Below are 27,720 nucleotides of genomic sequence, written 5' to 3'. Positions count from 1 at the left end.
TTCCAAATTGAAGAGAAAGTTCAAGCTTTGAAAGCTAAACATCTTGCTTCTGTCAAGAATATACTTTCTTTGGATACCCCTGTGACCACCCCTAGTGACTAAAATAAAGTGAACTTAGAGCATAAGATTGAGATTCCTAAAGATCTTAAGGCTAAAGCAAAAGCATTAGTTAAAAAGTTGACTAACAAAACTGTTTCCAAACCAGAAGTTCAAACAAAAGGTTTACAATTTTCTTTCTCAACTAATAAGTGTCATCCTACTTATCCAGATCTTTCTGTTAAAGAATTTGATAAGTTTTTGGAAACTGATCATGGTTTTGCACTAGAAGTTGAAAAAGAACTTAAAAAACTTTCACCCAAAAAGCCTAATAAGTGTCATCCTAAATCTAAGATTGCTCCACCTTCAAATTATTCACCCAAAGGTCAGCCTGCACCAGCTGTCAAAGGTAAAAAGACCATTCCTATTTCATCTGTTTCTGGAACCTCTGCTCCTAAAGCTATCTCTCAATCTAGTTCTTTACCTAAGATGTCTAAGTCTAGCCAACTTTTGCTAACAAAAGATACATCTAATGGTATAACTAGATATAGAGATCAGTATGGTTGGTTCAGTATTGCAACTCCAAAGAAACAGAATATCAAATCTTCCACCAAGCAAAGCAAAAATCAGAATGTGTTTTTAACTCCTCGAACTAATTCTAATAATTTATTTGTTACAGGAGAGAAGAGCTTAGCTAGTAACCATAAGTGGATTTCTAAATCATCATTGATAAAATCTACTAGCTATGCTAAAACACAAGTGTATACTAAATCACCAGTTAGAAGAAGTTGGATAGCTAATGATTACAAGAAGAAAGTTCCTGATAGGAAATTTGATTCAAATTTGAGTAATTTAGCTAAACCATGGTCTGTAATAAATTCTAAATCTTCTACTGTGATTTCTAAACCTTTGATTGTTGATCCTAATGGGATTGTGATGAATCTTAAGAATAAACCTCTTGTTCAAAAATCTCATTTGTATACCTTGATTGATTCCCCTAACCCAAAAGGACCCATTCAAAGGTTGGTACCTAAGAAAACTTGATTGTGTTTTGCAAGTAATAAAGGTCCGTGTTTAGTATTCCAACCTCGGATGCTGTTCAACACATGATCCTGGAATGAGTTTATTTTCAAGAAACAATCTCGAATAATTGCTCATTACCAATGCGCTTACTTGCCTCTACATGTTTTGTACAAATCCTTCATCTCTTTCTCTTTCATTCATTATCTGTCAAACATTGATGCTATGCTTATGTGCAATGTGCTTAAATATCATGCAATGTTTGAGCGGGAAAAAAAAGGATAATTCATGAATCTAGGGGGAGTTTGTGTATTTTCACTATTTGAAGAGAAACTTATTGTTAATTTTAGAAAAACAAATATAAATTTTTTTTTCCAATACTTAAGCCCAATTTTTATTTCCATGTTAAAACCACAAGCCCATTTTTGCCCAATTTCAAAAATCTGTGTCTAAGACTTACTAACTGGGTCAAGACCCATAGGACCCGATCTGTTTCTTCACCCATAATGTGGAGGGACATTTTTTTTATCCCATTCCATTGTCCATAAACAAACACATACAGAGATATTCTCTCAAAATCACTTCAAAATGATATTTGTGCTGATCATTGAAACAAGATAAGGGTTTTGTTGTCGTTTTCACGCTGAGCATTTTATTCCATAACATCATTGTAATCTAATCACTTCTTCAGGTAAGAATTCGAGTTTGAATGTAGATCTTATTTTTCATTATTTCTCGAAATTTGTGCAACTGTTGATGATTCTGTGTTTTTGAAATGATTTAGAATCATGTTTAGGTTATGTGTGTATGATTTATACATGCTTAAATGCCTAAATTTGTGATTTTGGAAATTCAAAAACCTGCAACCCCCGTTCTTGTGAAGAAGATGACCTAGGACGATCTTCAGATTAATCTAGGTTATTTTTTGATGATTTATGGGATTTGAGTAGTGAAATTTTGCTTACAGTGATTCAAATAAGTGTTTGTGTTATGCTTAGATGTTAATATGAATCATACTGTGCTAATATTTGTAATTTGTGATAACCGATTGGAAATAGGACGATTCTAGAAAAGTCTTCTTAGATTCAAGTTGTTTAAGTTTTGAGACGATCTTGTCAAAGATCGTCTTGGTTCTAGAACGATTTGGAGATAGGACGATCTTGCCAAGACCGTCTTAGTTCCACATATATGTGTTTCCCTTATAACCCTTGAGACTGAGACCAAGACGATCTTGTCAGGATCGTTCTAGGGTCTGAACGTTGTGTGGTTGATGAATTTTTGAGAAAATCAATTGAATGGGTAACTGAACTCGATGAGATCAGTTGTGCTCAAAACTAACACTTAGATCGGTGTTGGAAATTTTTTCAAAAGAGAAGTGAAGTTTTTATCACTTAGTTTCCAAGTCGATCTTGTCAAGTTTGTCTCAATATCTTTTCCTTCACTTCAAAATTTTTCAAGAGATCAAACATTAAGACGATCTTAACAAGATCATCCCACTTATCTTTCCAGACTTAAACTTTTTCCAACATAACAAATGATAAGACGATCTTCTCCAAAGTTGTCTTGTTTCCCAAAACTAAGTTCAACCTCAGGACGATCTCAACAAGATCGTCCTTGCATTCTATACTTAGAAAATTTTTAAAATTTTTTTGTGTTGTGACAAAGTGCATTGTATTGTCATATAATTGCAATTTATTTGAAATACGAGGAATTGAACGCCTTTGTGTACTTCCTTACTATTCTCGAATATCTTGTACTTATATGATTCTACCTTATTTTCAAAGTTATTTACATATGAAAATATATAAAAGTGCAGAGAATTGATCACCTTTGTGAACTTCTATGTAAGTTTATATATGGAAATATGTATTTGACTATTATGTGTTCACTTTCTCATAACAAGTTATTTATATAGAATACACTGAGTTGATCGCCTTTGTGAACCTCTTTGTATCTTATATAAATCACTTGTGTGAATCTTGTTATTTTCTGTTTAAACATTGTTTTATATGTGCGTTAAACTGTTTTATGTATTCAAATCAGAAAATTTACAAATAATGGAACATCAAGAAGAAATCAAGCATGACGAAGAAATTGCTCTTAATGAATCAATTGAAGAAATTCTTGTTCCCGGTAACACAAGAAACATGAGAAATAACAGAGCATTATATGATCCTTTTGGTGCTCCTGGTTTTTCAATTGTTCCTAGAATACTTCATAATCACCCACACACATATATACTTATCGTTGATCAAGACTTAGCTGAAGTCTATCTCTTTGATATGTGGAGAACCATTACCTTCATTCAACCTCTAGACCCAACAATCCCAAAAGCCAAAGCCAAACTTAAATCACCTGAACTTCGTCGCCAAGGCTACTTTCAATATCAGTTGACTTTCGGAGATAGAATGTATGAGTTTGAGTTCAATCTTGATGACTTCAGAAGGATTCTAAGGCTTCCAGAAGCAAATTCCAATGGACATGCTGATTATGACACATTTGAGTCCAATGAAGAGATGTTTGCTGCCTTGATTTCTCTTGGTTATGAAGGTCCTTTAACTAAGACAAAAGATTTTAAGTTGAAGAATCTACCAAGGATTTGGTATTATGTGTATTCCATCCTCAGCAACTGCTTAACTCCATATAAAAGAGGAATGGATAATTTGACACAGCCAATGCTTCACATATTCTATGGTGTTGTCTTCAACAAACACTATGGCATTTCTCAACTTCTACGGGACCAATTGATAGTATTGGTCAATGGCAAAATCTCTGGTCCCAAGAAGTATATTCCATTCATCAGATTTCTCACAGCAATTGTCTACAGTGCAGTCAGACATGATAGAAGCATTCCAAGACTTTGAAACAATACCCAAGATTTGTTTTGGTCAAAATTCACCTAAGATAATCTACGTCGAAGACTTAGATCAATTAAGTAACCAAACTTTCGTTCGTGAGGTTGTGTGCTTGTAAAATATGTTGAGTTACAAAGATGCGTTGATAAAAAGACTTTTGAAAATAGATTATGTCGACTAAACAGTAAAGAAGGTCAATGTAATCACAAACTAATGTAAATAATGCAAGATATATTAAGATAAACAAGATATTGAGCAAGAATCAAATAAATAATGCGTAAAGTAAAGAGTAAAGAGCAAGAACACCGATATTTGATGACGAGGAAAAGCCCTTAATCCTTAGAGGATCGCCGGCATAAAAACCCCGGGAGGAAACAATCGTTCCTGCCATGTTCTTTTATTAATTATCGTTGAAATGAATACAATTGGTGGAAGCAGATTGATCGATCTTTCAAGTGTGTGAGTAGCGAAAAGAGTAAAATGCAATGTGTGTGAATACAAGTGAGTGATAGCAGGTGAAAAGTAAGTGCCTAGGATCGATCAAGCCTCTTCTATTTATAATGCTTGTGATAAACTAACTATCCGGTATTGTAGGGATCTTCCACGTCTTCAGTTCTTTAATGTTGGTGAAGATCTTGACTAGTCAAGTGACAGTTAGTGTATATTGCCTCATGCTGAATTCAACTTCAAGTCCGATTATGTTGGGGACCAAGTCTTTTTTGCGTGTTGAAGAGATTCTTCACGTGTATTCTTGATTTCATACCATTAGAGGTATTTCTCCATGTGAGATATTGAATAATATCAACCCTGTATGTATAACTCAAGAGAAAATAATAATAACATATGTAACAATACGTTTGTAATCTTCCGGATGTTCCGCTGTGTCATGATCCTGAGATGTCAAGATCTTAGGCTTTCAAGATATTGGTACTTGAAATTTTCCAGGCATAACAATTGTCCCCAAAGTTATTTAATAAAATCATTTTTATTTGAATAACTTTGAAGCTTCTAGAGGAAACTTTGGCCTGAGTCAAATGGTAAAAAATTTCAAAATCCGTCACACGATTAGGACGCGTGTAAAAAGGGCAGCCAAGAGTCTCAACATAATAACTAGACGGTTTAACTTTTACCCCTTTTTATAAACCAACATTTTCATTTATTTGTAGATCATCAATCAGTTACTTTTCTTTCAAAAATATCAATTTCCACCATGTCTCTAAAATCGCTAGGGGAATTTCTTCAAAAGGTAAGTTCAAATATCCTTTAGTTAAGTTTTCCTTTTTCGTTATTATTAAACCTTGTTATCCTTATACTACAGTCTCTTGCCGACCTCGAAGATCAACAAATTGCGAAGGACAAAACTAATGATGAAATCATCAAGTCTCTGGAGAGTCTGCTCAAGTCTTATAAAGAATGTGCAAAGACAGAACAAGAAATGAGTTCAGAGGTCAACAGAGGTTTGAAGGCTAAGATCAAAATCTTGAACCATACTCTTCGAGATCTCTGCTGCGAACTTGGCGCCACACAAGAAGAGCTTAAAGTCGCGAGAGAAGAGGTGGCAAGAATGGGGTCTATTCTAGATGAGTTGAAGAGAACCAACCCTGACCTCTACTGGGAATTTCACGTGTAGGAAACTTTCGTGGGTGATGAAGGATATGATGCAAAGGCCGGAGCCCGCATTTTTAGACTCTTTTGTTTTTAGTAATATGAATCGATAGGGGTAGTGATTTGTAGAGAAACAATGTATTAGGAGGGGCGAGATTGATCTGGAGTGGTCAATCATGGTTGTAAAAACTTCTTATAAAAGTAGTTTTATGTATATGTGCTTATGAAAAATATTAATCTTTTGATCCATTTCGATTTTCGTTCAAAAATCAAAACTGTTAACGAGGGCAAAATAGTCAAATGAGTAATTAATATTACTGGATCGTTGTTGGGTAATCATGACTTTTGGCTTACTAGATAATAATTTCAGTAAGTAGTCAAATCAACAAAGTAATTAAAGATAAGATACATGCACCTTGTGTGAGCTATTAGAATCCCACTTGATGGCTATGATCTTTAGCCTGCAGTTATATTTAATGACAATCGATGCCCGCTTGTGCCTTCATTAAAATAATACATTGGAGTGGAGTCGAACAAGCTTTAGTTAGTAATTAAAATCAAGAAGGGGCATTCTTAATTTTAATTTATTTCGTATGAACACTGTTGTTCAAGATATTAAGGGTGTCTTAATATCTTGAAATTACTTAAGAGGCGTGGTTAGCCCATTTCGGATGTTTATTGGACAATGGTGGCGTGGTTAGCCAATATCTGGAGAATCAATGGTAACATTGATAACCAATAGAATTAATTTAGATGACCTTGGAATTTAACCCTTCAACCATCTAATTAACTCGTGCGACACCGGGCGATTTAAGAAAGGTATAAACCTTTAACCAAATGTTTGGCGTTAGAGTCGTCCAACAGAATTTCCATAGTGAAAAGGTGAAAACCTTTAACCATATGTAAGCGTTAGAGCCAAACCTTGTCGTAAGTCTTTGTGCATGTGATTGTTGATATAGATTCGTCTCGTTGAACCTATAAAACCAAATTTTCATTTGAAACTGGCGTTAGCCTTTTGGCTAACGCCACTTCGACGCTCAAGTCAGTATCATTATTTTGAAGAAAATAATATATGACAAAGAAATATAAAGTTCAAAGGTTAGAGATCTTACGCGACTTTGTCGAAAGACAAAGTATATTACATGTGATAACTCTTGAGATGGATAGCATTCCATGCTCTTGGAACAAGTGTACCTTCCAAAGTTTGAAGCCAATAGCTCAGTTATGGCTTCAAGATCTTCTAGCAATAACTCCTTGTTTTTCTCATAAGTCAATAGGCTTATCCTTGCTATAGGTAAATCCATTTCGGTGGACAATACTGATTCAGTCCCAAAGACAAGTGAAAATGGCGTTTGTCCATTGGCCATTTTCGAAGTGGTTCGATCAGCTCACAAGACAAATGGAAGTTCTTCTGCCCATTTTCCTTTAGCTTGTCCCAGTCTTTTCTTGAGATTGTTCATAATGATCTTGTTGCTTGACTCTGTTTGTCCGTTGGCGTGAGGGTGTACAGGAGTAGAGGTGATCATCTTGATACCCCAACTTTCACAGAAATTGGTCGTTCTTTTGCCAATAAATTGTGATCCATTGTCACAAATTATCTCAGCGGGAACTCCAAATCGTGTTAATATATTTTTCTTGATGAAAGATATAACATGGGATTCTTGGATCTTGGCGTATGCTTCTGCTTCAATCCATTTTGAAAAATAATTAGTCATGGCCAAGAAGTACTTTTTCCCTGCTAAAGATTCCGTCATTGGTCCAACAATATCCATCCCCCACTTCATAAATGGCCAAGGTGAAAGGACTGGATACATAGGCTCTGCTGGTTGATGGTAAATGTTGCTATGTCGTTGGCATGCATCACATTTCTTTGAATATTCTTCAGCGTCTTGTTTCATAGTCGGCCAATAATAACCTGTTCTCAAGATCTTGGAGTACAAAGATCTTCCTGCTGTATGGTTTCCACATTCTCCTTCATGGATATCTTTAAGTACCTTAGTAGTCTCAGGATGTTCCAAACATCTTAAATATGGTCCTGCAAGTGATCTTCTATAGAAAGTACCATTTATCATAGAATAATGTGCAGTTTTCATTCGAAAATTCTTTGGGTGTTCATCCTTAGGAATTGTCCCAGTGTTAAGATATTCTACTATGGGTGTAGTCCATGAATTTTGATTATTCTCGGGTTGGTCTATTTCTGTATCTTCAATAACCAATATCTTTGCTAATTCTACTCCTATTGCAGGTTGCAAAATGTGAACTATAGGAAGCTTACTTTCTGGTGACATTTTAAGTGTTGATCCTAAATTAGCTAAAGTGTCAGCTTCAGTATTTTCCTCTCTAGGAACTTGCTCTATGTCAAATAAATCAAAATTTTCTGCCAGTTTCTTGACTATTTCCAAATATTGTATCAATTTTTCACCTTTCGCAGCATATGTCCCAGTAAAATGATTAGCTAAAAGCAATGAATCTACATATACTTTAAGATTCCTAATGTTCATATCTTTAGCCAATTGCATGCCAGAAATTAAAGCTTCATATTCTGCTTCATTATTGATAGCTATAAAATGACAATTAACTGCCTGGGGTATTATATCCCCTGTGGCGATTTTAGTACGATGCCTAATCCTATTCCTTTAACATTAGCTGCACCATCAGTATGTAAGGTCCATTTTTCAGTAGATTCTTCTAGCATTTTGACTTCTAGGTCTACATCAGATTGCAAATCGGTACTGAAATGAGCCACAAAGTCTGCTAAGGCCTATGATTTTATAGCAGTCCTACATTCATAGATTAAATTAAAAGCACTTAATTTAACGGACCACTTAGCCATCCTAGTAGATACTTCAGGTTTTCTTAGGACACATTTTATAGGGTAATTAGTCCTAGCATGCATTTCAAAGTAATGCCTAAGCTTAGTAGATGCCATTACCAATGCAAGTATAAGTTTTTCGAGATGAGAATACCAGGTTTCAGCATCAATTAAACTTTTGCTTACGTAATAAATGGGATTTTGCTGACCTTCTATTTCCTTTACTAGCACTGCACTTACTGAAGTTGAAGATACTGCCATGTAGAGATATAAAGGCTCTCCATCTTCAGGTTTACCAATAGTGGAGGACTAGAGAGATATTTCTTCAACTCTTGGAAGACTTCTTCCTGTTTTTCTCCCCATTCGAACCTTTTGTGTTTCCTTAAACTATCGTAAAATTCTTTACATCTATCTGATGATCTTGAAATGAATCTATTCAACGCTGCTAATCTTCCCGTCAGTCTTTGAACATCCTTTGCATTTGAAGGAGACTTCAAATTTAGAATGGCTTTGATCTGCTCTGGACTTGCTTCGATGCCTCTTTTGGTGACCATATATCCCAAAAATTTCCCAGTGCCAACTCCAAAGTTGCACTTTGAAGGGTTTAGCTTCATGTTATATTTATCTAGGATGTTGAAGGCCACTTCAAGATCTTTCAGGTGATCTTCATCCCTTTTGCATTTGACCACCATATCATCTATGTATACTTCCATGGTATTCCCAGTTGGTCTTTGAACATCATATTGACCAACCTTTGATATGTTGCACCTGCATTTTTAAGACCAAAATGCATTGCAATATAACAATAAATACCTGTTGGTGTCATGAAGGTGGTAGCTTCCTGATCTTCAGGTTCCATTTGAATTTGCTGAAATCCAGAAGAAGCATCCATGAATGTGAGCATCTCATGTCCCGCAGTTGCATCTACCATTGCGTCTATGTGAGGCAGAGGAAATGGATCTTTTGGGCAGGCTTTGTTTAGATCGGTGAACTCTCCATTTCCCATTCTTTTTCTGCACCACGACCACGTTTGCTAGCCATTCAGGAAATTTCACTTCCCTGATCATCTTTGCTTTTAATAATCTTTCAACGTCTTCTTGAATAATGGCGTTCCTTTCAGGAGTAAACTATCTTCTTTTCTGTTGGATAGGCTTGAAACTCTTATCAATTCCAAGCTTGTGAGTAATTACATCTTTTGATATCCCTGTCATGTCTTCTTGCTTCCAAGCAAAAGTCTTCATTCTTTTCTTTAGAAAGTTAGTGAATTTGACTTCTAATTCTTTTGAGATTTTTGCTCCTAATAATACTTTAATATTAGGATCTTCAGGTGTTAAGATAACTTATTTAACGTCTTGCTCTTCTGGTTCATCAACATCGAAGATCTTCTTCTGTAATTGCTATTGGGCAGTAGGCTTTGATGCTGACTTCATACTTGATGTACAACATTCTTTTGCTTCTTGTTGATCACCCTTGATAATAACGACTCCCCAAGGTGTTGGAATTTTGACACACTGATGGTATGTCGATGGCACTGCCCTCATTTCGTGAATCCATAGTCTTCCTAGGATGATGTTACAACCTGGGAGGACGTCCACTACGCAAAATTTTTGCATGGAATTCAATCATTCCACATATACTGTTAACTTAATTTCTCCCACAATATATTTGGTTTCTCCACTGAAGCCAATTAAAGGAGATATTTTGCCGATAATGTTGTCTTTAGAGATGTCCATTCTTTTGAGCGTCTCCAATATGATTATATTCACAAAGCTTCCATTATCCATTAGAATCCTGCGAACAAAATGGTTAGCAATAAAGAGAGTAACGACCAAACCATCGTGATGAGGCTCTATAATGTCATCAAAGTCGTCATCTTCAAAGGAGATAATATCTGAGTCCGAGATAGAAGCTTTCTTCACGTTCTTTTCTCTTTTTTCTGCCTTATTCTGTTTTGCAAATCTTTTGGCTGCTGAATAACTTGTTCCACAAACTTCTGATCCTCCAGAAATGGTGTTGATTACTTTAGCATTTGCTGGTGGAGAATCTGCCTTCTGGGTAGGTTTTGGTTTGGTGAAGTCCATGCCTCTAACGTCTTTAGCCTTCTTTCTACCCATTAACTCCGTCAAATACCCTTTGGATAAGAGTATACATATTTCTTTTCTCAGCATCTTGCAGTCTTCAGTGATGTGACCAAAATCTTTGTGGTAGGCACACCATTGACTGGTATCCTTTTTCTTGAAATAACCATCGTTATTTTTCTTTTGTGGCCATCTGACCTTGTCTCCAAGGTTTCTCATTGCCATTATAAAGCCAGGTATACCGACAGTGAAACAATATGTCGATAATGTAGGGTACTCATTCCCTTCTTCTTCTTCAACAGTATTGATTTGATTCTGAACATGTCTTGTATATGGTTTATGCCTTTGTTTGAAGACTGGAGTCTCAGTCCTACGATTTGGTCGATCGTAGGACAAGGCATCCAGTTTTGCTGTTGTTAATTCATTTTCTTCAAGTCTAATGAATCTCGCTGCTCTAGCCTTTGCCTCATCCAAGTTTCTGCATGGTGTCATTATAAGGTCTTCTTGGAATTTGGATCCAGGGTGGAGGCCTCTTTGCAAAGCTTGGATAGCAGTTAACATATCTAATTTAGGAATATTAAGAGATTCTTTAGTAAATCTAGTCATAAAGTCTCTAAGTGATTCATGCTGTTTTTGAGTAATTTTATATAAATCATCAGTTAATTTCTCAAAAGTTCTACTGCATAAAATTTGACTGTAAAACAAATTAGTTAAATCAGCAAAAGAGTTTATGGATTGAGGAGGCAAACTCTGCAGCCATTTTAAGGCTGAGCAAGTCAATATGGAGCCAAAGCTCCGGCATAGACAGGCTTCCTTCAGGTTGTAGGGAATGGGCACAGTCTCCATCTTCTCCAAATATAATGCAATGTGCTCTTGTGGATCGGAAGTTCCATCATAGGGCTTCATATTTGGCACTTGGAATTTCCACATTCGCAATCCTATCCCCATATCTATTAATGAGATAAGAAGCAGGATTGACTTCTGGAATCGGATTGCAAAACCCAGGAACACTTGAGATCATTTCCTTAATTTTTTGAAATTCTCCTGCAATGTAATCGTTTGTTCCTTGTTCCTGCAATGGGTTAGTATATCCATACGATCTAGTAAAATTATTTGTATTAAATAAACCTGATCATGTATTAGCAGACGTGCCAGCAGCCTGCGTATTTTTGGGGATATTACTCTCAAAATTTCGGGATGCAGTTGGGATCGTTGTGCCAGATGGCGCAAACCCAGGAAGCGCAGATGATACTGGAGTTCCAAACAAATTTCTTGGAGTTATAGGTGGTCCATTCTCCGTATTCCTCGACTCTAGTACTTTGAATTGCGTTTGAGTATATTCATTATTTTCTTTGACAGTTTCTATGAGTTTCTGTTGATGCACGTTGATGTGACAACAGCAACTTAGATTTGATATGTCGTTTAGATTGAGATATTATGTTAATTTATGTCGTATCTATATATGTAATTGATAGATTATGAACTTTATGTTTTGGAGTTATATATATATATGTGTGTGTGTGTTATGTATGATGTTTGTTGTGTGATATACAAGTACAAACATAATATGTGTTAGGATTCCTTAAGATGAAACACTTAGGAATATAACTAAGCATTACATCTAACGAAGATAAGATATATCTTCGTTAGAAGCAAACGAAGATAAACTTCGTTTGGTACAAACGAAGATTAACTTCGTTACATGGGCTGGCAGCTAAATTCGTAAGAACAAAGCCCAGCAAGCCCAGTTCGACCTGAAACATATATATACGAACGAATACCCTGATATATTAAAAGTACATACAAGTACTCCAGTGAACTAAGTTCGTTCTATAGCTTATAGAAACGAAGATAGTACAATACGGCTGATTATTTATTTGATAATTAGCGATATACCAATTTTCTAATCAAACTAGTTATCTCGTGAGGATTCCGCACTCACGACATAATCATAGACGATCTCGAGAGCGATCTATAGCTATCGAGGGACTCACAAGTGGTATCAGAGCTGATCGATTTCTTATCGAAGGTTCGAGATCGTTTTGTTTGATTCTTCTCTCTGAAAATCAACCTCCCGACACCCTTACTGTCGCTAACTTCGTTTTCTCAAACGAATTTAGCAAACGAAATTAACCTCATCTTCGTTTCGAGTTCTTCCAACATTTTTAGCTTTATTTTCGTTAAGTTCCTTCAAACGAATTTCAAGTTATCTTCGTTACTCTCACCTTACGGAGTTTTGCTTTATCTTCGTTCTTTTCTTCAAACGAAGATAATTCTATCTTCGTTTTCTCCTGCAAACGAAGTTAATCCTATCTTCGTTTCTCTCATTCAAACGAATTTAAGATCTATCTTCGTTCAGTGCAAATAAATTCCGAAATGGCTTCCTCGTCAACCAACACTGCTGTTGCTCAATACCTGAATTCTCTTGTCTATCATGATCATCTCGTTGGACGTACTAATTCTCCACCGAAGTTAGTTTCATTGGCTGACTTCTGGGCGTGGAGAGGTCGATTTGAAGATTATATTCAACGAGAAGATTTGAATATGTGGATTATGATCACTGAAGGATATGAATGGCCAACTCTTACTGTAAACGGTGTTACAACTAATTATAAAGTAGGAGAATTAAAAGGTGAAGAAAAATCCTTGTATGCTGTTGAAGTTAAGGCTCTTTCTACTCTTAGAATGTGCATTCCTCAAGAATTAGTGCACTTGTTTCCTAAACAGGAGTACAAGACTTCCAAGCAACTGTTCGATGCTATTGAAGCTCACTGTGAAGGTGATCCATTATTGAAGCAAAATCGAGTTAAGATGCTTAAGAAACAATTTGATTGCTTTAATGCTACCAAGAACGAACTAGTTGAGGATCTTATCTTGAGATTTCAACATCTTCTTGCTGAGTTAGCCTATTTTGATCTTAAGTATACTCCTACTGAGATAGTGGATAAATTCTTGGATGGTTTGCCGAAAGCTTATAACGAATTTCGTCATGGATTGCAAGAACGAGCTGATTATGCATCTCTTCGTATAGATGGTGTTATATCCACATTAAGAAACAGAGAAATGAAGGATAAGGCAAAGGATCTCCAAGACAACTTCACACAAGATCCATCTCTTTATCATGCCACTATGAAGAATCCTACAGCTGATATTAATGCATTCTTTTCTGGAGTTGGTTCTTCTGGCACGAAAGAAGGTCCTACTTGTGTTATGGATGGAGATGATTCTGCAAGTTTCATGGCTTCTGATGCTGGTTTCAAGGCTCGAAAGACAAATGAGAATGCCAAGCCTGGAAATATGTCGTTTAGTAACAATTCATCTACTTCTGCTGGTTACAAGTCTATGCCTATGGATATGAAATCTGCTGAGGGAAGGATGAATGTCTTTGCTGCAATGTGTGCTGCACATGAAGCTTTTGTTGCTGGGAGGATCACGGATCCAGCACTCATTGATGAAGATTATGACCAAATAGATCCAGATGATGTTGAAGAAATGGATCTGAAATGGAATTTGGCGATGATCACTAGGAGAGTGCAAAGGTTTATGCAGCGAACAGGTCGACAGCTTATTGGGGGTACTCAGGGCTTTGACAAGTCAAAGGTTAAGTGCTATAATTGCAATGGCTTTGGACATTTTGCCAAAGAATGTCAACGACCAAAGAGAGATGTCAACATTACTCCTACCCGTCAAGATAGAGGTGGTAATCGTCCTTTTAATCAGAATGCAAGTAGAGCTCTCTTGTTGACTGAAGATACTACTGGAAATAGCAATGACAAGGCTATCGTAGCTGCTCAACCTGATGGTTCTTATGTCTGGAATCTTCCACAGGATGAGACTAATAATGCTTATTTGGCCGAAATAGTTGATGATATGGCTCAAATAGCAGATTCTGTTGAGGATTTCTTGGACACCTCAGTTTACCACAGTGATGAGCATCTGTATGAAAATGCTCAAAGCTCGAACTTGGAATCTTCTACTCAGGTATATGACACTGATTCTGAGTCGGATGAAGAGGTTGAGGTTGCTGATACGAAAAATTCTGGAGAGGTGAACACTGCTGAGAACAAAGACGATTCTGCTACTGAAGAGGTTGAAAAGACGATTGAAGAGCAGATGACGGAGTATGAAATTCCAGCAGGCATGAGTGTGGATGACTTTGTCGCGTACATGGCAGACTGCAAAGAAGCAGATCAACAGGTATCTTATTCTCTTCGTACTATTGTTCATGTTTGCCAAATTGTTAATCGAATGTTTGATGAAATTGAACAAAAGAATGAACGAATTAAGCATTTAGAATCTGTTGTTAATGCTGCTCATGAAGAAAGAGATAAATTGATTAAAAAAGATTTAACTGTCACTGAAAGAGAAAGATTTTTAAAGGATAGAATTAAATCTTTAGAGTCTGACATTAATGCTATGAAAGACAAAGTTAAACATGCTGTGGCTGTAGAAAGAGTAGGTGGTGAAGCTTATGCATTATTAGCTAAGAAGTGTTCTACTATCGAGAAAGCACTAGCTGATGCTAGAATAGAAATAGTGGACTTACAAGCTAAGGTTGATTCAACTAGACATGATGAGCTTTTGATGCATATGCAAAAATTTGGGGACTCTCCATCTAAGAGTTCTGACTCTGCTAAGGTTTCTTACAATAGCATGCCTCCTCCTTTCAACAATAATTATACTCCTATAGAACCTAATATCCCGGAAGTCCTACTTCAACCTAGTGTTGATGTTGGTAAATCTCAAGACTCGTCTCCTAAGCCTACTTTGACTGAGGAGACAACAGTGTCTAAAGGAGTTTCTTCTCAACCTACCAAGGAAGAGAAATTGAAAGGTGTCGTCCTAGATTCGTCTACTTCTTATGGTCAAAAAGACAGTATTACTCACTTTACACTTCGTAAGAGTAGTAGGGTCTACACTGAGTTAGAATTCCCGTTATCATTAATTGACCCTAAGAGGATTGATAAAGTCTGGAATGTTGATATTAAGGATATGAAGCGATTAAGTCAGTTGCGTCAAACTCCTTTACCTAAGCAGTCTAGGATTAGTCAATCTGAAGATGAATTAGTTGTTAATATCGAAGCAACTAAGGCTTTGAAGCATATCTTAATGCCTGCTCGAAAGAAGTCCCAAAGTAAGTCTCGGATATCACCGACCAAACACGACCATAAGGATCCTAGTAAAACAAGTAAATCAGTGGACAATAGTGTATCTGTAAGTACCAATAATAAGGTAGATACAATGAAAAGATCTAAAGTCCTCTCTTGCTTTGCTTGTCATGAAAAAGGTCATGTTTACAGTGTATGTCCTAATCGACCTCGGAGATCAGGCTCTCCTTCAAAGGTTACCACCTCGGAAGGTAAAAGGGGGCTGGGTAATAATAAACAGGTTTATGAAACTAAAGTTCCATCTTATTCAAAACTGTTTACTATACCTCAAAGACGTGAATCTCCACCAAAAGGTTCTTCTCCTATGGGACAAAGATTCACTACTCCCAGTGGGAGTTCAAGTTGGTCACACATACCTTCAAGTCGTAATTCATTTTATGACCGAAATCATTCAAGTGTCCGACCCTCTTTTGGCCTTCATTCCTCAAGACCTTCTTCAACGAACGGTCAGAAGTCTTCTCCAGTAAGAAGACAAGTTGAGAATCAAGTCACACCCACGGCTTCTAGCAATGGATATTGGACTGAACTGATTCTCAAGGATGAGAAGGGACGACCCAAACCTAAGAAGGTTTGGGTCCCCAATGATAACTAATATTTCTCATTTGATGTGCAGGGAGTTCCTAGGAAACCTATTCATTTGTGGTACCTTGACAGTGGATGCTCCAGGCACATGACAGGGGACAAGAAGCTCTTGTCCAATTATACTGGTATAAATGGGTCATATGTTAGTTTTGCTGGTTCCAAGGGCGGCAACATCACCGGTCAAGGAGATGTCGTCAATGGACAACTAACTCTAGAAAGAGTTAATTATGTGGAACAACTTACTCACAATCTAATGAGTGTCTCATAGATCTGTGATAAGGGCAACAATGTTCATTTCACAGAAAAGGAGGCATACATCTTGAAGCCGGGTTTTGTTATTCCAGAAGAATGGATTATGCTCAAAGCTCCTAGGAAGAGAGACATCTATGGTTTAATTTTAGGTGTTGATAATCCAAAGGAGCCCCTTTGTTTGTTGAGCAAGGCAAATGAGTCTGAATCTCTCCTATGGCATCGTAGAATGGGACATATCAACTTTCGGAAAATGAATGAACTTATCAATCTTGGGTTAGTTGACGGTGTGCCTGTTAAGAAGTTTGGGATGGAAGATAAGTGTGTACCGTGTTTGAAAGGAAAGCAACATAAGAATCCGCATAAATCCAAGGTACTCAACTCCATTTCCAAACCATTCGAATTACTTCATATGGATCTCTTTGGTCCTGTGAACAGCAGAAGCATTGGAGGGATGTCTTACTGTTTGGTGATCACTGATGATTACTCGCGGTACTCATGGGTATTTTTTCTGAAGACCAAGGATGAGACTGCCGAACGATTTATGGATTTTGTCAAGCAAGTTGAAAATGTCCATGGAGTCAAAGTTAAGAGAATCAGGAGTGACAATGGCACTGAGTTCAAGAATAATACTATTACTGTATTTTGCTTGACCAAAGGAATTCAACATCAGTACAGTGCACCGTATGAGCCACAACAGAATGGAGTGGCTGAACGGAAGAACAGGACGCTAATTGAGACAGCCAGGACGATGCTTGCTGATTCAGGGCTTCCTACTACTTTCTGGGGAGAGGCAGTGAATACAGCTTGTCACATTCTGAATCGGGTTTTAACAGTGAAACGGCTTAAGAAGACTAGTTATGAACTATTGCACAACAAAAAGCCCAATTTACAGAATGTTGAGCCTTTCGGTGTTCCGTGCACTTTTCTTAAAACTCTTCCTCAAGGGAAATTTGAACCTAAATCTGAGGAGGGTTTCTTTTTGGGTTATGTTCCAAGTACACCGATTCGGCGAGTGTACAATCAGAAGACTGGCAAAGTAGATCTTGGTACAAATGTCGTAATTGTCAGTCACAAACCTGCTGTACACTTTGGTCCTGCTAATCATTTTGATTATGATGGTGTCTTCACTTCTTTTCGTGGTCCTGTTTCTTTTGCAGGTGTTCCAACAGTGGAGGATGTCGTTACTCTTCATGATCCTCTGGATGGTGGACCGGTTTCTGGTTCTTCTTCCGGTCCCTCACCAATGGTTGAGCCTACCTCTGAATCTGGAGAATCTAGTGGGACAAAAGTAGCAGATTCAACCTTAGAGCCTGCTCCTATAGTTCCTACTGATCCTTTGCATGTACCTCTACCTGATTCTCCTTTCTATGATACTGATGACACGGAAGGTGACACTCAGGAAGAGCCTAAAACTCCAGATTATAAAACTCCAGAGCAACATGTGCAAACGAATTTGGGTGATGATCTTTCTATCGATAAGGTTCCTCAAACCAGAGTCCACAAGGATCATCCAGTCAAGCAAATCATTGGTGATGCTTCTGCCTCTGTTCGCACGAGGAATCAATCTAAGAAACCGTCGTGTATGTTTGCTGAAGTTAAGGATACTGGGGCAATTACTTGGTACTTGTATTACTGCTTTATCTCTCAGGTTGAGCCTAAGAATGTTGGAATGGCTCTTAAGGAACCGTCATGGGTTGAGGCGATGCAAGAAGAATTGGCTCAGTTTAGAAAGCTTGAGGTATGGAAGTTAGTTGCCTTACCTCCTGGTGAATCTCCTTTAACAACGCGTTGGGTTTTTCGTTGTAAACGCGATGAAAGAGGTGTAGTCACTCGAAATAAGGCTCGCTTGGTGGTTAGAGGATTTGAGCAACAAGAAGGTTTTGACTACGATGAGACATTTGCACCTGTAGCTAGACTTGAAGCTATTCGATTATTTCTAGCATATGCTAGTTATAAAGGTATTAAGGTGTATCAGCTTGATGTAAAGAGTGCCTTCTTGTATGGTGATATTAAAGAAGAAGTGTATGTCGAACAACCTGCCGGGTTTGAGGATCCGGACTTTCCTAATAAAGTATATCGTCTCGATAAGGCTTTATATGGTTTACATCAGGCTCCTCGATCGTGGTATGAAAAATTGTCAACACATTTGAAGGACAGTGGTTTTACTAGAGGTTCTATAGACAGCACGTTGTTTATTAAATGGAAAGGGAAGGACTACTTGCTTGTACAGGTCTATGTCGATGACATTATTTTTGGTTCATCTGATGACAATATGTGCAAGGAATTTGAACACAGCATGAAGGCTAAATTTGAGATGAGTGCTATGGGGGAATTAACCTTCTTCCTTGGTCTACAGGTGGATCAACTGAAAGATGGTTTCTTTATACATCAGACCAAGTATGTTAAAGATTTGCTTACTCGGTTTCGCATGTCTGATGCTAAGGATGCTGTTACTCCAATTAAGACTAATCATGGGTTGTGTCCTGATAAGCCTAATGATCCATCTGTCGATGCCACTCAATATCGAGCTATCATTGGATCTTTGATGTATCTGACAGCCTCACGTCCAGATATTACCTTTGCTGTTTCTATGTGTGCTAGATATCAGGCTAATCCGAAAGAGTCTCACTTGAAAGCTGCAAAAAGAATTCTTCGTTATGTGAAAGCCAAGCCTCGTCTAGGTCTTTGGTATCCCATGTATGGTTCTTTTGACTTTGTAGCTTATACTGATTCGGATTATGGTGGTGACAACTCGGATAGGAAATCAACGTCCGGTGGATGTCAGCTTTTAGGGGGAGACAGGAGGAGATACTTCTCAGCAAGGTGCTTCTGGTTCTGGTGCTGGTCCTTCTGGTGCTCCTCGTGATTCAGGTTTCTAATTTTGTTTATGATAAAGATTATTAGATAGAATGTATAACTGTTTGTGTGTAATAAGTTATGACATTTTATGTAATGAAAATGTAATTTATCTTATTTTAATACAAGTACATTTCATCTTTATTATAATTATCATGATTATTCTTTTATTATGGTGTTCATTTTGTGTAAATTTAAATAGATGATCCAGATTATACAGATTTATTCTTTGATGGCGATGAGCTCGAGGAAGGCGAATTTGTCCCTGAACCAAATCTAGATATATTCAAGAAGCCTTATGGGTTTGATGAAGTGTGGGACTCAATTCCTGAAGATCCGTTGATTGAAGAAAATAGAGTGTTGGATCAGCAGAGATCAGATGTTAGAGAAAGAATGCTTCAAGTCCCATTCAGCAGCCTAACTCAAATTCTACATTTTGTTGTGTATACTAAGAATGGTGATGTGTCGATTCCATCTGAATATGAGATTAATGTGACGAGACCATTCAATTCAAATGATTTTCCAGTTCCTCTCAGAGATGATGATTCATTACATATTGTTGATCGACGTGTTCCTGAGAAAAGAGTAAATGATTGGATAGTACTTAGGGAAACGTGGAAACCGAATTTGTATTGGACTCATATCTCAGATAAAGATGCTGCAAAGTACAAGACAATCATCTGGAGTTGGTTTTATGATGATGAATTGAAGTTGTTTGTGCTTAAAAGACCAGAGGGTTGTCAGTACTTAGCATGGTGTGAGAGACATTTCAGAAGTTTGTGTGAAGAAGATTTACATGAGCTTGGAAATAACTGGATTATCAATCCAAGCGATGATGGCTTAGCTGATGTGGTTGGTAAGAATCTTAGAAAAGATTTTTGGTTAAGGAAGAACATGAAAGATTCTGATAAACCACAGTTTAAGATCGAGCCAAGATCGAAGAAAAGAGTGGTTAAACCAGATAAAACAGTTGAGTTTGTTCAACATGATATTAATGCATGATCAAGGTTCCTGCCAAGAAATGGGCACAAGATGTCTTGGACAAAATGGATAATTGGGAAATTGATCGAAATTCTGGTGAAGCCAAAATGTATGCAGATTCAAAGAAGCAGATTTTGTTGAGAAGAGTTTATGATCCGATGCAGCTGGTGAACTTCTCAAGAAATGATCTGAGGAAGTTATACGATACGGAGTGCTCGTTTTGCCATTTTGGAAGCATGAAGAAAGTAGATATCGTAAGATACTTCAGCTCTGCTTACATGAAGATATTCATGCAAATAGCAAAAGATTGTTGTTTGATGAATGATCAGATTTTGAAGACTAAGAAATCGAAGGTGCTGCTGTCAAGGGGGAGTTTGTTGATGCACGTTGATGTGACAACAGCAACTTAGATTTGATATGTCGTTTAGATTGAGATATTATGTTAATTTATGTCGTATCTATATATGTAATTGATAGATTATGAACTTTATGTTTTGGAGTTATATATATATATGTGTGTGTGTTATGTATGATGTTTGTTGTGTGATATACAAGTACAAACATAATATGTGTTAGGATTCCTTAAGATGAAACACTTAGGAATATAACTAAGCATTACATCTAACGAAGATAAGATATATCTTCGTTAGAAGCAAACGAAGATAAACTTCGTTTGGTACAAACGAAGATTAACTTCGTTACATGGGCTGGCAGCTAAATTCGTAAGAACAAAGCCCAGCAAGCCCAGTTCGACCTGAAACATATATATACGAACGAATACCCTGATATATTAAAAGTACATACAAGTACTCCAGTGAACTAAGTTCGTTCTATAGCTTATAGAAACGAAGATAGTACAATACGGCTGATTATTTATTTGATAATTAGCGATATACCAATTTTCTAATCAAACTAGTTATCTCGTGAGGATTCCGCACTCACGACATAATCATAGACGATCTCGAGAGCGATCTATAGCTATCGAGGGACTCACAGTTTCTGCAAGATTTCAAACAAGTTAGGCATATCTTTATCAGTGATATTTCTAGCAACCTCTTCAGTTCATGTCTCAGTATTTCGAGGTCCACTTCCTGTAGGGACTTCATCGATGACACTGAATGCGTTCGTCAGATCAATAGGCCTCTTATCCTTATTTTGAGGAAGACGAACTGTGTTATTCTTATTTTTTCGGTTGTAGTTGATTCCTGCAGCATTATTAGTCATAGAAGAAGAAATAGCAGGAGCAGTTTGCGATGAGTTAGTTGGCTGGGTCGACATTTTCAGAATTAATTTGAGAAAAGTAGCTTTTCTAAACTGTAGATTTGAGATTTTAAATAATCGAAAGCACCTTTTGCCCCACGGTGGGTGCCAAATTCTTTTGGTCAAAAATCACCTAAGATAATCTACGTCGAAGACTTAGATCAATTAAGTAACCAAACTTTCGTTCGTGAGGTTGTGTGCTTTTAAAATATGTTGAGTTACAAAGATGCGTTGATAAAAAGACTTTTGAAAACAGATTATGTCGACTAAACAGTAAAGAAGGTCAAGAACACCGATATTTGATGACGAGGAAAACCCCACGAGGAAACAATCGTTCCTGCCTTGTTCTTTTATTAATTATCGTTGAAATGAATACAATTGGTGAAAGCAGATTGATCGATCTTTCTAAGTGTGTGAGTAGCGAAAAAAGTAAAATCCAATGTGTGTGAATACAAATGAGTGATAGTAGGTGAAAAGTAAGTGCCTAGGATCAATTAAGCCTCTTCTATTTATAATGCTAGTGATAAACTAACTATCCGATATTGTAGGGATCTTCCACGTCTTCAGTTCTTGAACGTTGGTGTAGATCTTGACTGGTCAAGTGACCGTTAGTGTATATTGCCTCATGCTGAATTCAACTTGAAGTCCGATTATGTTGGGGACTAAGTCTTCTTTGCGTGTTGAAGAGATTTTCACATGTATTCTTGATTTCATACCGTTAGAGGTATTTCTCCATGTGCAATATTAAATAATATTAACCCTGTATAACTCAAGAGAAAATAATAATAACATATGTAACAATACGTTAGTAATCTTCCGGATGTTCCGTTGAGTCAAGATCCTGAGATGTCAAGATCTTGGGTTTCAAGATATTGGTACTTGAAATTTTCCAGGCATAACAAGTTTCCATCTATTATTACAAGTATGTCAGAGATTCAGGAGCTGCTTATTATACATTTCTGATTCGATCATATTTACTAGATAAAGTTCCTGATTCTGACGAAGACAAGATCGCTTATCTGGACTGGATTAGAACAGCTCTGGGACCGGAAAGCCTCCCGGTTCCTACCCAAGTTGTACATAGGACACCTGATGAGGGGTCAAGCTAGAAAAAGAAAAGAGCGTGAGGGTGAATCCAGTTCCAGTAAGCCAAAAAGAAAGAAATTGAAGGGTGAAATGTTTGTGTTGAGATTGAGTAAACAAGTGCATAAAAAGAGGAAAAAGGGAAGTTCATCAAAGAAACTCAAAAGAAAAGCTCCAACTGAACCTTCTTCTCCCACATCATCTGAGGAGACAATATCTGCTTTTGGGTCTCCAAAGCCAATCCGATTACCACCCCCCAAAACAACCAATTTACGACGATCACCATCATCCAGAACACCATCACCTCAAAGACCATCATCTCCATCTTCACCCAAATTACCTCAAACACCTAAAACACCAATTCATCAATCTTCACCACTTCCTGAAATAACAACTCCTGAACCCCCAACCATGGAACAACCCCAATATCAATCCGTTTCAACTCAAATACCATCCTCAACCGTACCTCCATCATCATCATATCTTCGATCTCCTAAACCTTCATATACTCAAGGCAGAAAGAAATCTGTTCCTATAAACATTCGAAAAACTTTCATGAAATCTCGCTTTAAGTATATCAGATATCAAGAAACCGAACCAGAAGATGTGTTTAATTCAGTTGATGATGCATGTGATTTGATGATGCAAATCAGTTTGCCACTGATGTCATGGACATCCCGGAGGGACAAGGAAGGAATGAGGGAGGAGTTGAAAATACCAGAGAGGTTGAGAGGTCTGGGTTAGGAGAAAGGCAAAAAGAAAACGTTCGCCTCCCATTAGTAAAAAGTTTCTTTCAACGTCGGGTTCGCCGTAGAGTAGAAGACGAGAGTTCCCAACTCTCGCGTGCACAAACTTCCACAAGCCATTCGGAAGTCTCTCAAAAGACTGACGTCTCAATTTTCCATGGGCAAAAACCACGTACTCCATTCCATTCTCCTTCAAAGTCTGTGAATGTTGAACCAAAAGAGACATCTGCCCATCTCTTGAATTCATTTCTGCATGTATGTCTGGTACCCTTAGGTCACCAATTGTGATACCCTTTGCACATCTACGTGATGCTGCTGGAACAAACATAGAGAGATTGGCTCTTGTGCCTACTCGAGGATTGTTTGGAAATCCTTCCATTGCTAACATCACGCTAGCTTTGAACGAAGGTGCCTTAGTAGCTAGATCAGTTATGCGACAGTCTGAATTCTTACGAGCTCAATCTGTTGCATCAGCTCTTCGTGCTTTGGGCTTAACGGTTCAGCTAAGTGACTCCGGTGTGATTTTCCTATATTTCCCACAAGATTCTGGTTGCAAAGTCGAATCATCAACTGTTGTTCATACTCTTGAACCAACAGGAATCCTGAGACAGTCCTGATGTCTTCATGTCACTCAGTAGAATCACTTGAAACTACTGATGTGCCAAATTCTGATATTCCATTACTACCCGAGGCTTAAAGGTTAATAACTCATTTTGTTGGAGGTGTTGTCGAAGGACAAAAAAGTGAACTAATTGTCACAAGAAACACCATCACTAGTAAACTTCCGCCTCACAAATTAAATCTCCATCACCTACATTGCTTACTGGAGGTGCTTTACGCATTGGTTCTACAGTAGCTACTTCAACACCATCCCAAATATCACCTACACCCCAAATATTCCAACACAACAACAACAACAATAACATCAACACCAACACCACAATCATTTCCTGATCCAAATTCACCACATCATTCTTCAAGCTCTTCTTCTAAATCATCTAATCATCTGAATACTTAAGTGATTGCTCACCAAACAGAATTGCCACCAGTTGTTTATCAACTGATACTCTTATTGTAGCACTTATGCATCGGTTGAGATCTGAAGAACCACATCAAACTTCACATAAAAGATCCATTTTCCAATCACTCCTTGCATACACTACAACAAAATCATTTTTTGTGAGAATAGATGTCCTCACAACAAGTCTAAATATTCTCACAATAAGTAGTTAGTGAGGAAATGTCCTCACAATAAGGTTCGTCACTGAAGCCCCGTCACAATAGGTAACTGGTGAGGACATTTGTTGGTTACTGTGAGGACATTGACCAAGAAAAAAAAAAGAAATAGAAATAGAAAATAATATGTTGTGAGGATTGTCCTTGCAAGAAATAAAATAATTTTATTTTCAAAAACTTATTTAAATACATAAAAATATATATCTCTGTATTTCAAAAGTATAAATTAAATTATATATCGTATGTTGCTACAGTAAATACGAGGTTTGGCAAGAACTGTCGTCACCAAAAGTACTACATATTATGGCCTCACAATAAACTTTAGTAAGGACTGTCCTCACAAATAGCTTTAAAAATTTTGGCAGGAATCTGCTGCAAATGCAGCTTCCCGCCCAGAATTTTTCCGGGTCTATTAACCTGTTCCCTATCTAGATTTTCATCAAACATCAACAATAGCAACAATGTCATCAAACTACCACAAATACCATTAATAGAATCTACTTAACATATCCGAACAATAGCTAAACATAATGTTTGACAAATTCAATTAAGACATATTCAAGTACAAAAGACATAAATATTCCACCACTACTCAAAATATTCAGCCACAAACCTAGTCGGAGTCCGAATCGTCTTCTTCTTCTACCTCCTCCTCTTCCCACACAATATCAAATCCTTTCTATGCCATAGCATTTGCCATGTCCACTTTTTAGTTAGAATCTTGTTTCCCTCTTTGCTGCTTTGAAAGTTGCTTTTAACAATGCATCAACTTCGGCTTGAGTGTACACACGTCCGGTGGATTAGATGTACCAGCCCCGGAACTTGATGAGGAGGAGTATCCAGATACAATATGACCACGTCCTCGCTTGAAACCCGTCTTTTACCCATAACCTCATCGAGGATAGCCTCCTCAGTCATCGGTTCTCCACACCCTCTTGGTCATTGAGCAACTTTTTCATCTTTCCTATCAAGTTAAGAAACCAAAAGGGTTTTTAGAGTTTATGTTTGACTTTTGAAGTCAAATGGCTAGTTACACTTTTTACACTTAAAATTGGTATTGGTTCTTACTGGCAGTTTTATGCACACATATATAACACAAAACAGTTAAACAGCCAACAACAGCAGCCTAAAACAACTAGAAACAACCTAAAACATCACTAAAAGCAGCAGTAAAAAACAGCACTAAATGACACCAAAACCAGCACTAAAATAGCCAAAAACAGCACCAAAAACTGCAGTAAAACACCACCAAAACAGCCGTATATATAAGCTACAAACAGTTGTAATCAACACGATTTTCTCAACCGAATTCACATCAACAATGGCGTTTGGTACTGTGTGTGTTCTTGGTGTTTCTGTGTTTTTTAGAGAGAATTGGGATCAAGAGTGTGATGTTCAGGTTTAATGGTATGAATAAAAAATGTGTTGTTAATGTGCCAAGTTATAATTTCTAAGGAATTGAGGGTTATTTATAGTCCAAACTATCTAACTATGCTAATTAACACTATTAGCCCCTCAACCTTAGAAATTATCAACTCATGACTTAACAAGTAAGTCCATAATTTAAATTACAATGTATCACTATTTTTGGATTTCTAACATTCTCCCCCTTAGTGATATATTGTAATGTCTGAAGTACGTGTTGATTTGTCTTGTAGGAATGAATTTGATGAGCCGGTGATGAAGACAATTGGTGTATGAAAACAAGTCTTCAAAGCTTTCTCATTGTTTTGGAGAACTTGATTCAATCTTGGTCTTGAACTTCTTGAAGTTAGATCATCTGTTGTTTCTCAATGTTCTTATAGAACAGAGAATGATGAGTGTGTGAATGTCTTGAATCTTTGAAGATTGTTGAATCATGAATCAGAGTTGTCTTTTGAGGTGCAGAAGGTATGAACTTGTCTTGAATTCTTCAATCTTCGAATCTTGAAGTCTTGGAATGAATTTTCAGAATATGTACTCTCCCCCTTGATGTGTGCAAGATAGCTTTAGATAAAGTGTTTGTGTATGACGTGAAGATCTTTTATTTGACGAATACTCTTTTGAAGCTTTTTTCTTTGTCTTTAATCTTCAATCTTTTGTTCTTTGAAGTTTTGATCTTTGTCACATTGTCTTGAACACTTTGAGAGTAAACATTTCAAAAAGGTTTTGAAAAGTCTCTTATAAAGTAATCATACTCCTCATTAATCCATGAGTAATCACAGTCTCTTTGATTTTTGAAGCTGAATGATAGTATCTCTGAAAGCAATTAAAACAACCAAACATAAACTTTTCTCCTTGTCCTTATCAATCATTTTTCTCCTTGTCCTTATCAATCATTCAATCATATTATTTTCTCCCCCTCATAATGACAAGGTTGGAAACCAATGTCATTATGCAAACATGATTGATTTAAATATTTAGAAGAAATATTCATGACTAAAATTTAGACATTATACACATGAAGATTTATCAATAAACAAAACATCAATCTAATCACATAATCCAACCCAATGGTTCCTATGGATGACTAAAATGTAAGATTGAAGTTGTTTGGATAACCGTTGTATCATGGTGTTGGTGTTTTCTATGTTCAGGTGATGAAAAAGAAACCGGATAAGAATGATCCGTTAGCATTCAAAATCGAAAGGATTAATGAAATGACCGAAGGAATGTATTATCATTAGCGGATTTCCTATGTATCATTGAGACATGCACAAAGCAAACCTCTAACATAGTTTGGTCTTTGGCTTTCCAACCTCAAGAATGCTTTAAAGAATGTAAACCATGGCCAGTGTCACCTAGGCGTCGATAACCATGTTCTACTAGCCTTAAAGACTTTTATGAAAAATCCAAGGTCACAATAGACTTCTTATTAACTCAATAATTACAAAAATGCAATATGAGACCTACGTTCAAAGCTGAAATGATGTTAGCAATGGTAGGATTTCCATTTGATCATCGTGAAATATCATCTAAGATATCACTACAAATGTTCCGGCTATATCACAAAGATAAGCATGTATATCACAAAGATATGACGCAAATGTGTCCTAAAGAATGAATAAATCAAATTAATGATCAATTATAAGACTCTAGACACAAAGTGATCAAATGAAGTCGGGGACTGAGCAGAGTGTCACCCTTTTTCAATATCAACCTTCCAAATGA

The 27,720-nt window shown here is 37.0% G+C and overlaps 1 protein-coding gene across 1 annotated transcript; it reads right to left on the bottom strand.

Moving 5' to 3' along the window:
- Positions 1–9,950: 9,950 nt before the first annotated feature.
- Positions 9,951–11,354, bottom strand: LOC122587761. Its single transcript, XM_043759927.1, has one exon. The coding sequence runs from the start codon at positions 11,352–11,354 to the stop codon at positions 9,951–9,953; it is 1,404 nt and encodes a 467-aa protein (XP_043615862.1).
- Positions 11,355–27,720: the final 16,366 nt, after the last annotated feature.

Source organism: Erigeron canadensis, chromosome 2 (genome assembly GCF_010389155.1).
Source record: "Erigeron canadensis isolate Cc75 chromosome 2, C_canadensis_v1, whole genome shotgun sequence".
Taxonomy (NCBI): domain Eukaryota; kingdom Viridiplantae; phylum Streptophyta; class Magnoliopsida; order Asterales; family Asteraceae; genus Erigeron; species Erigeron canadensis.
Note: the sequence above shows the minus strand (reverse complement) of the source record. Positions and strands in the feature narration are given on the sequence as shown.

Excerpts from the sequence above, each read along its gene's own strand:
- LOC122587761 (XM_043759927.1), bottom strand. The coding sequence starts at position 11,354 with ATGGGGATAGGATTGCGAATGTGGAAATTCCAAGTGCCAAATATGAAG.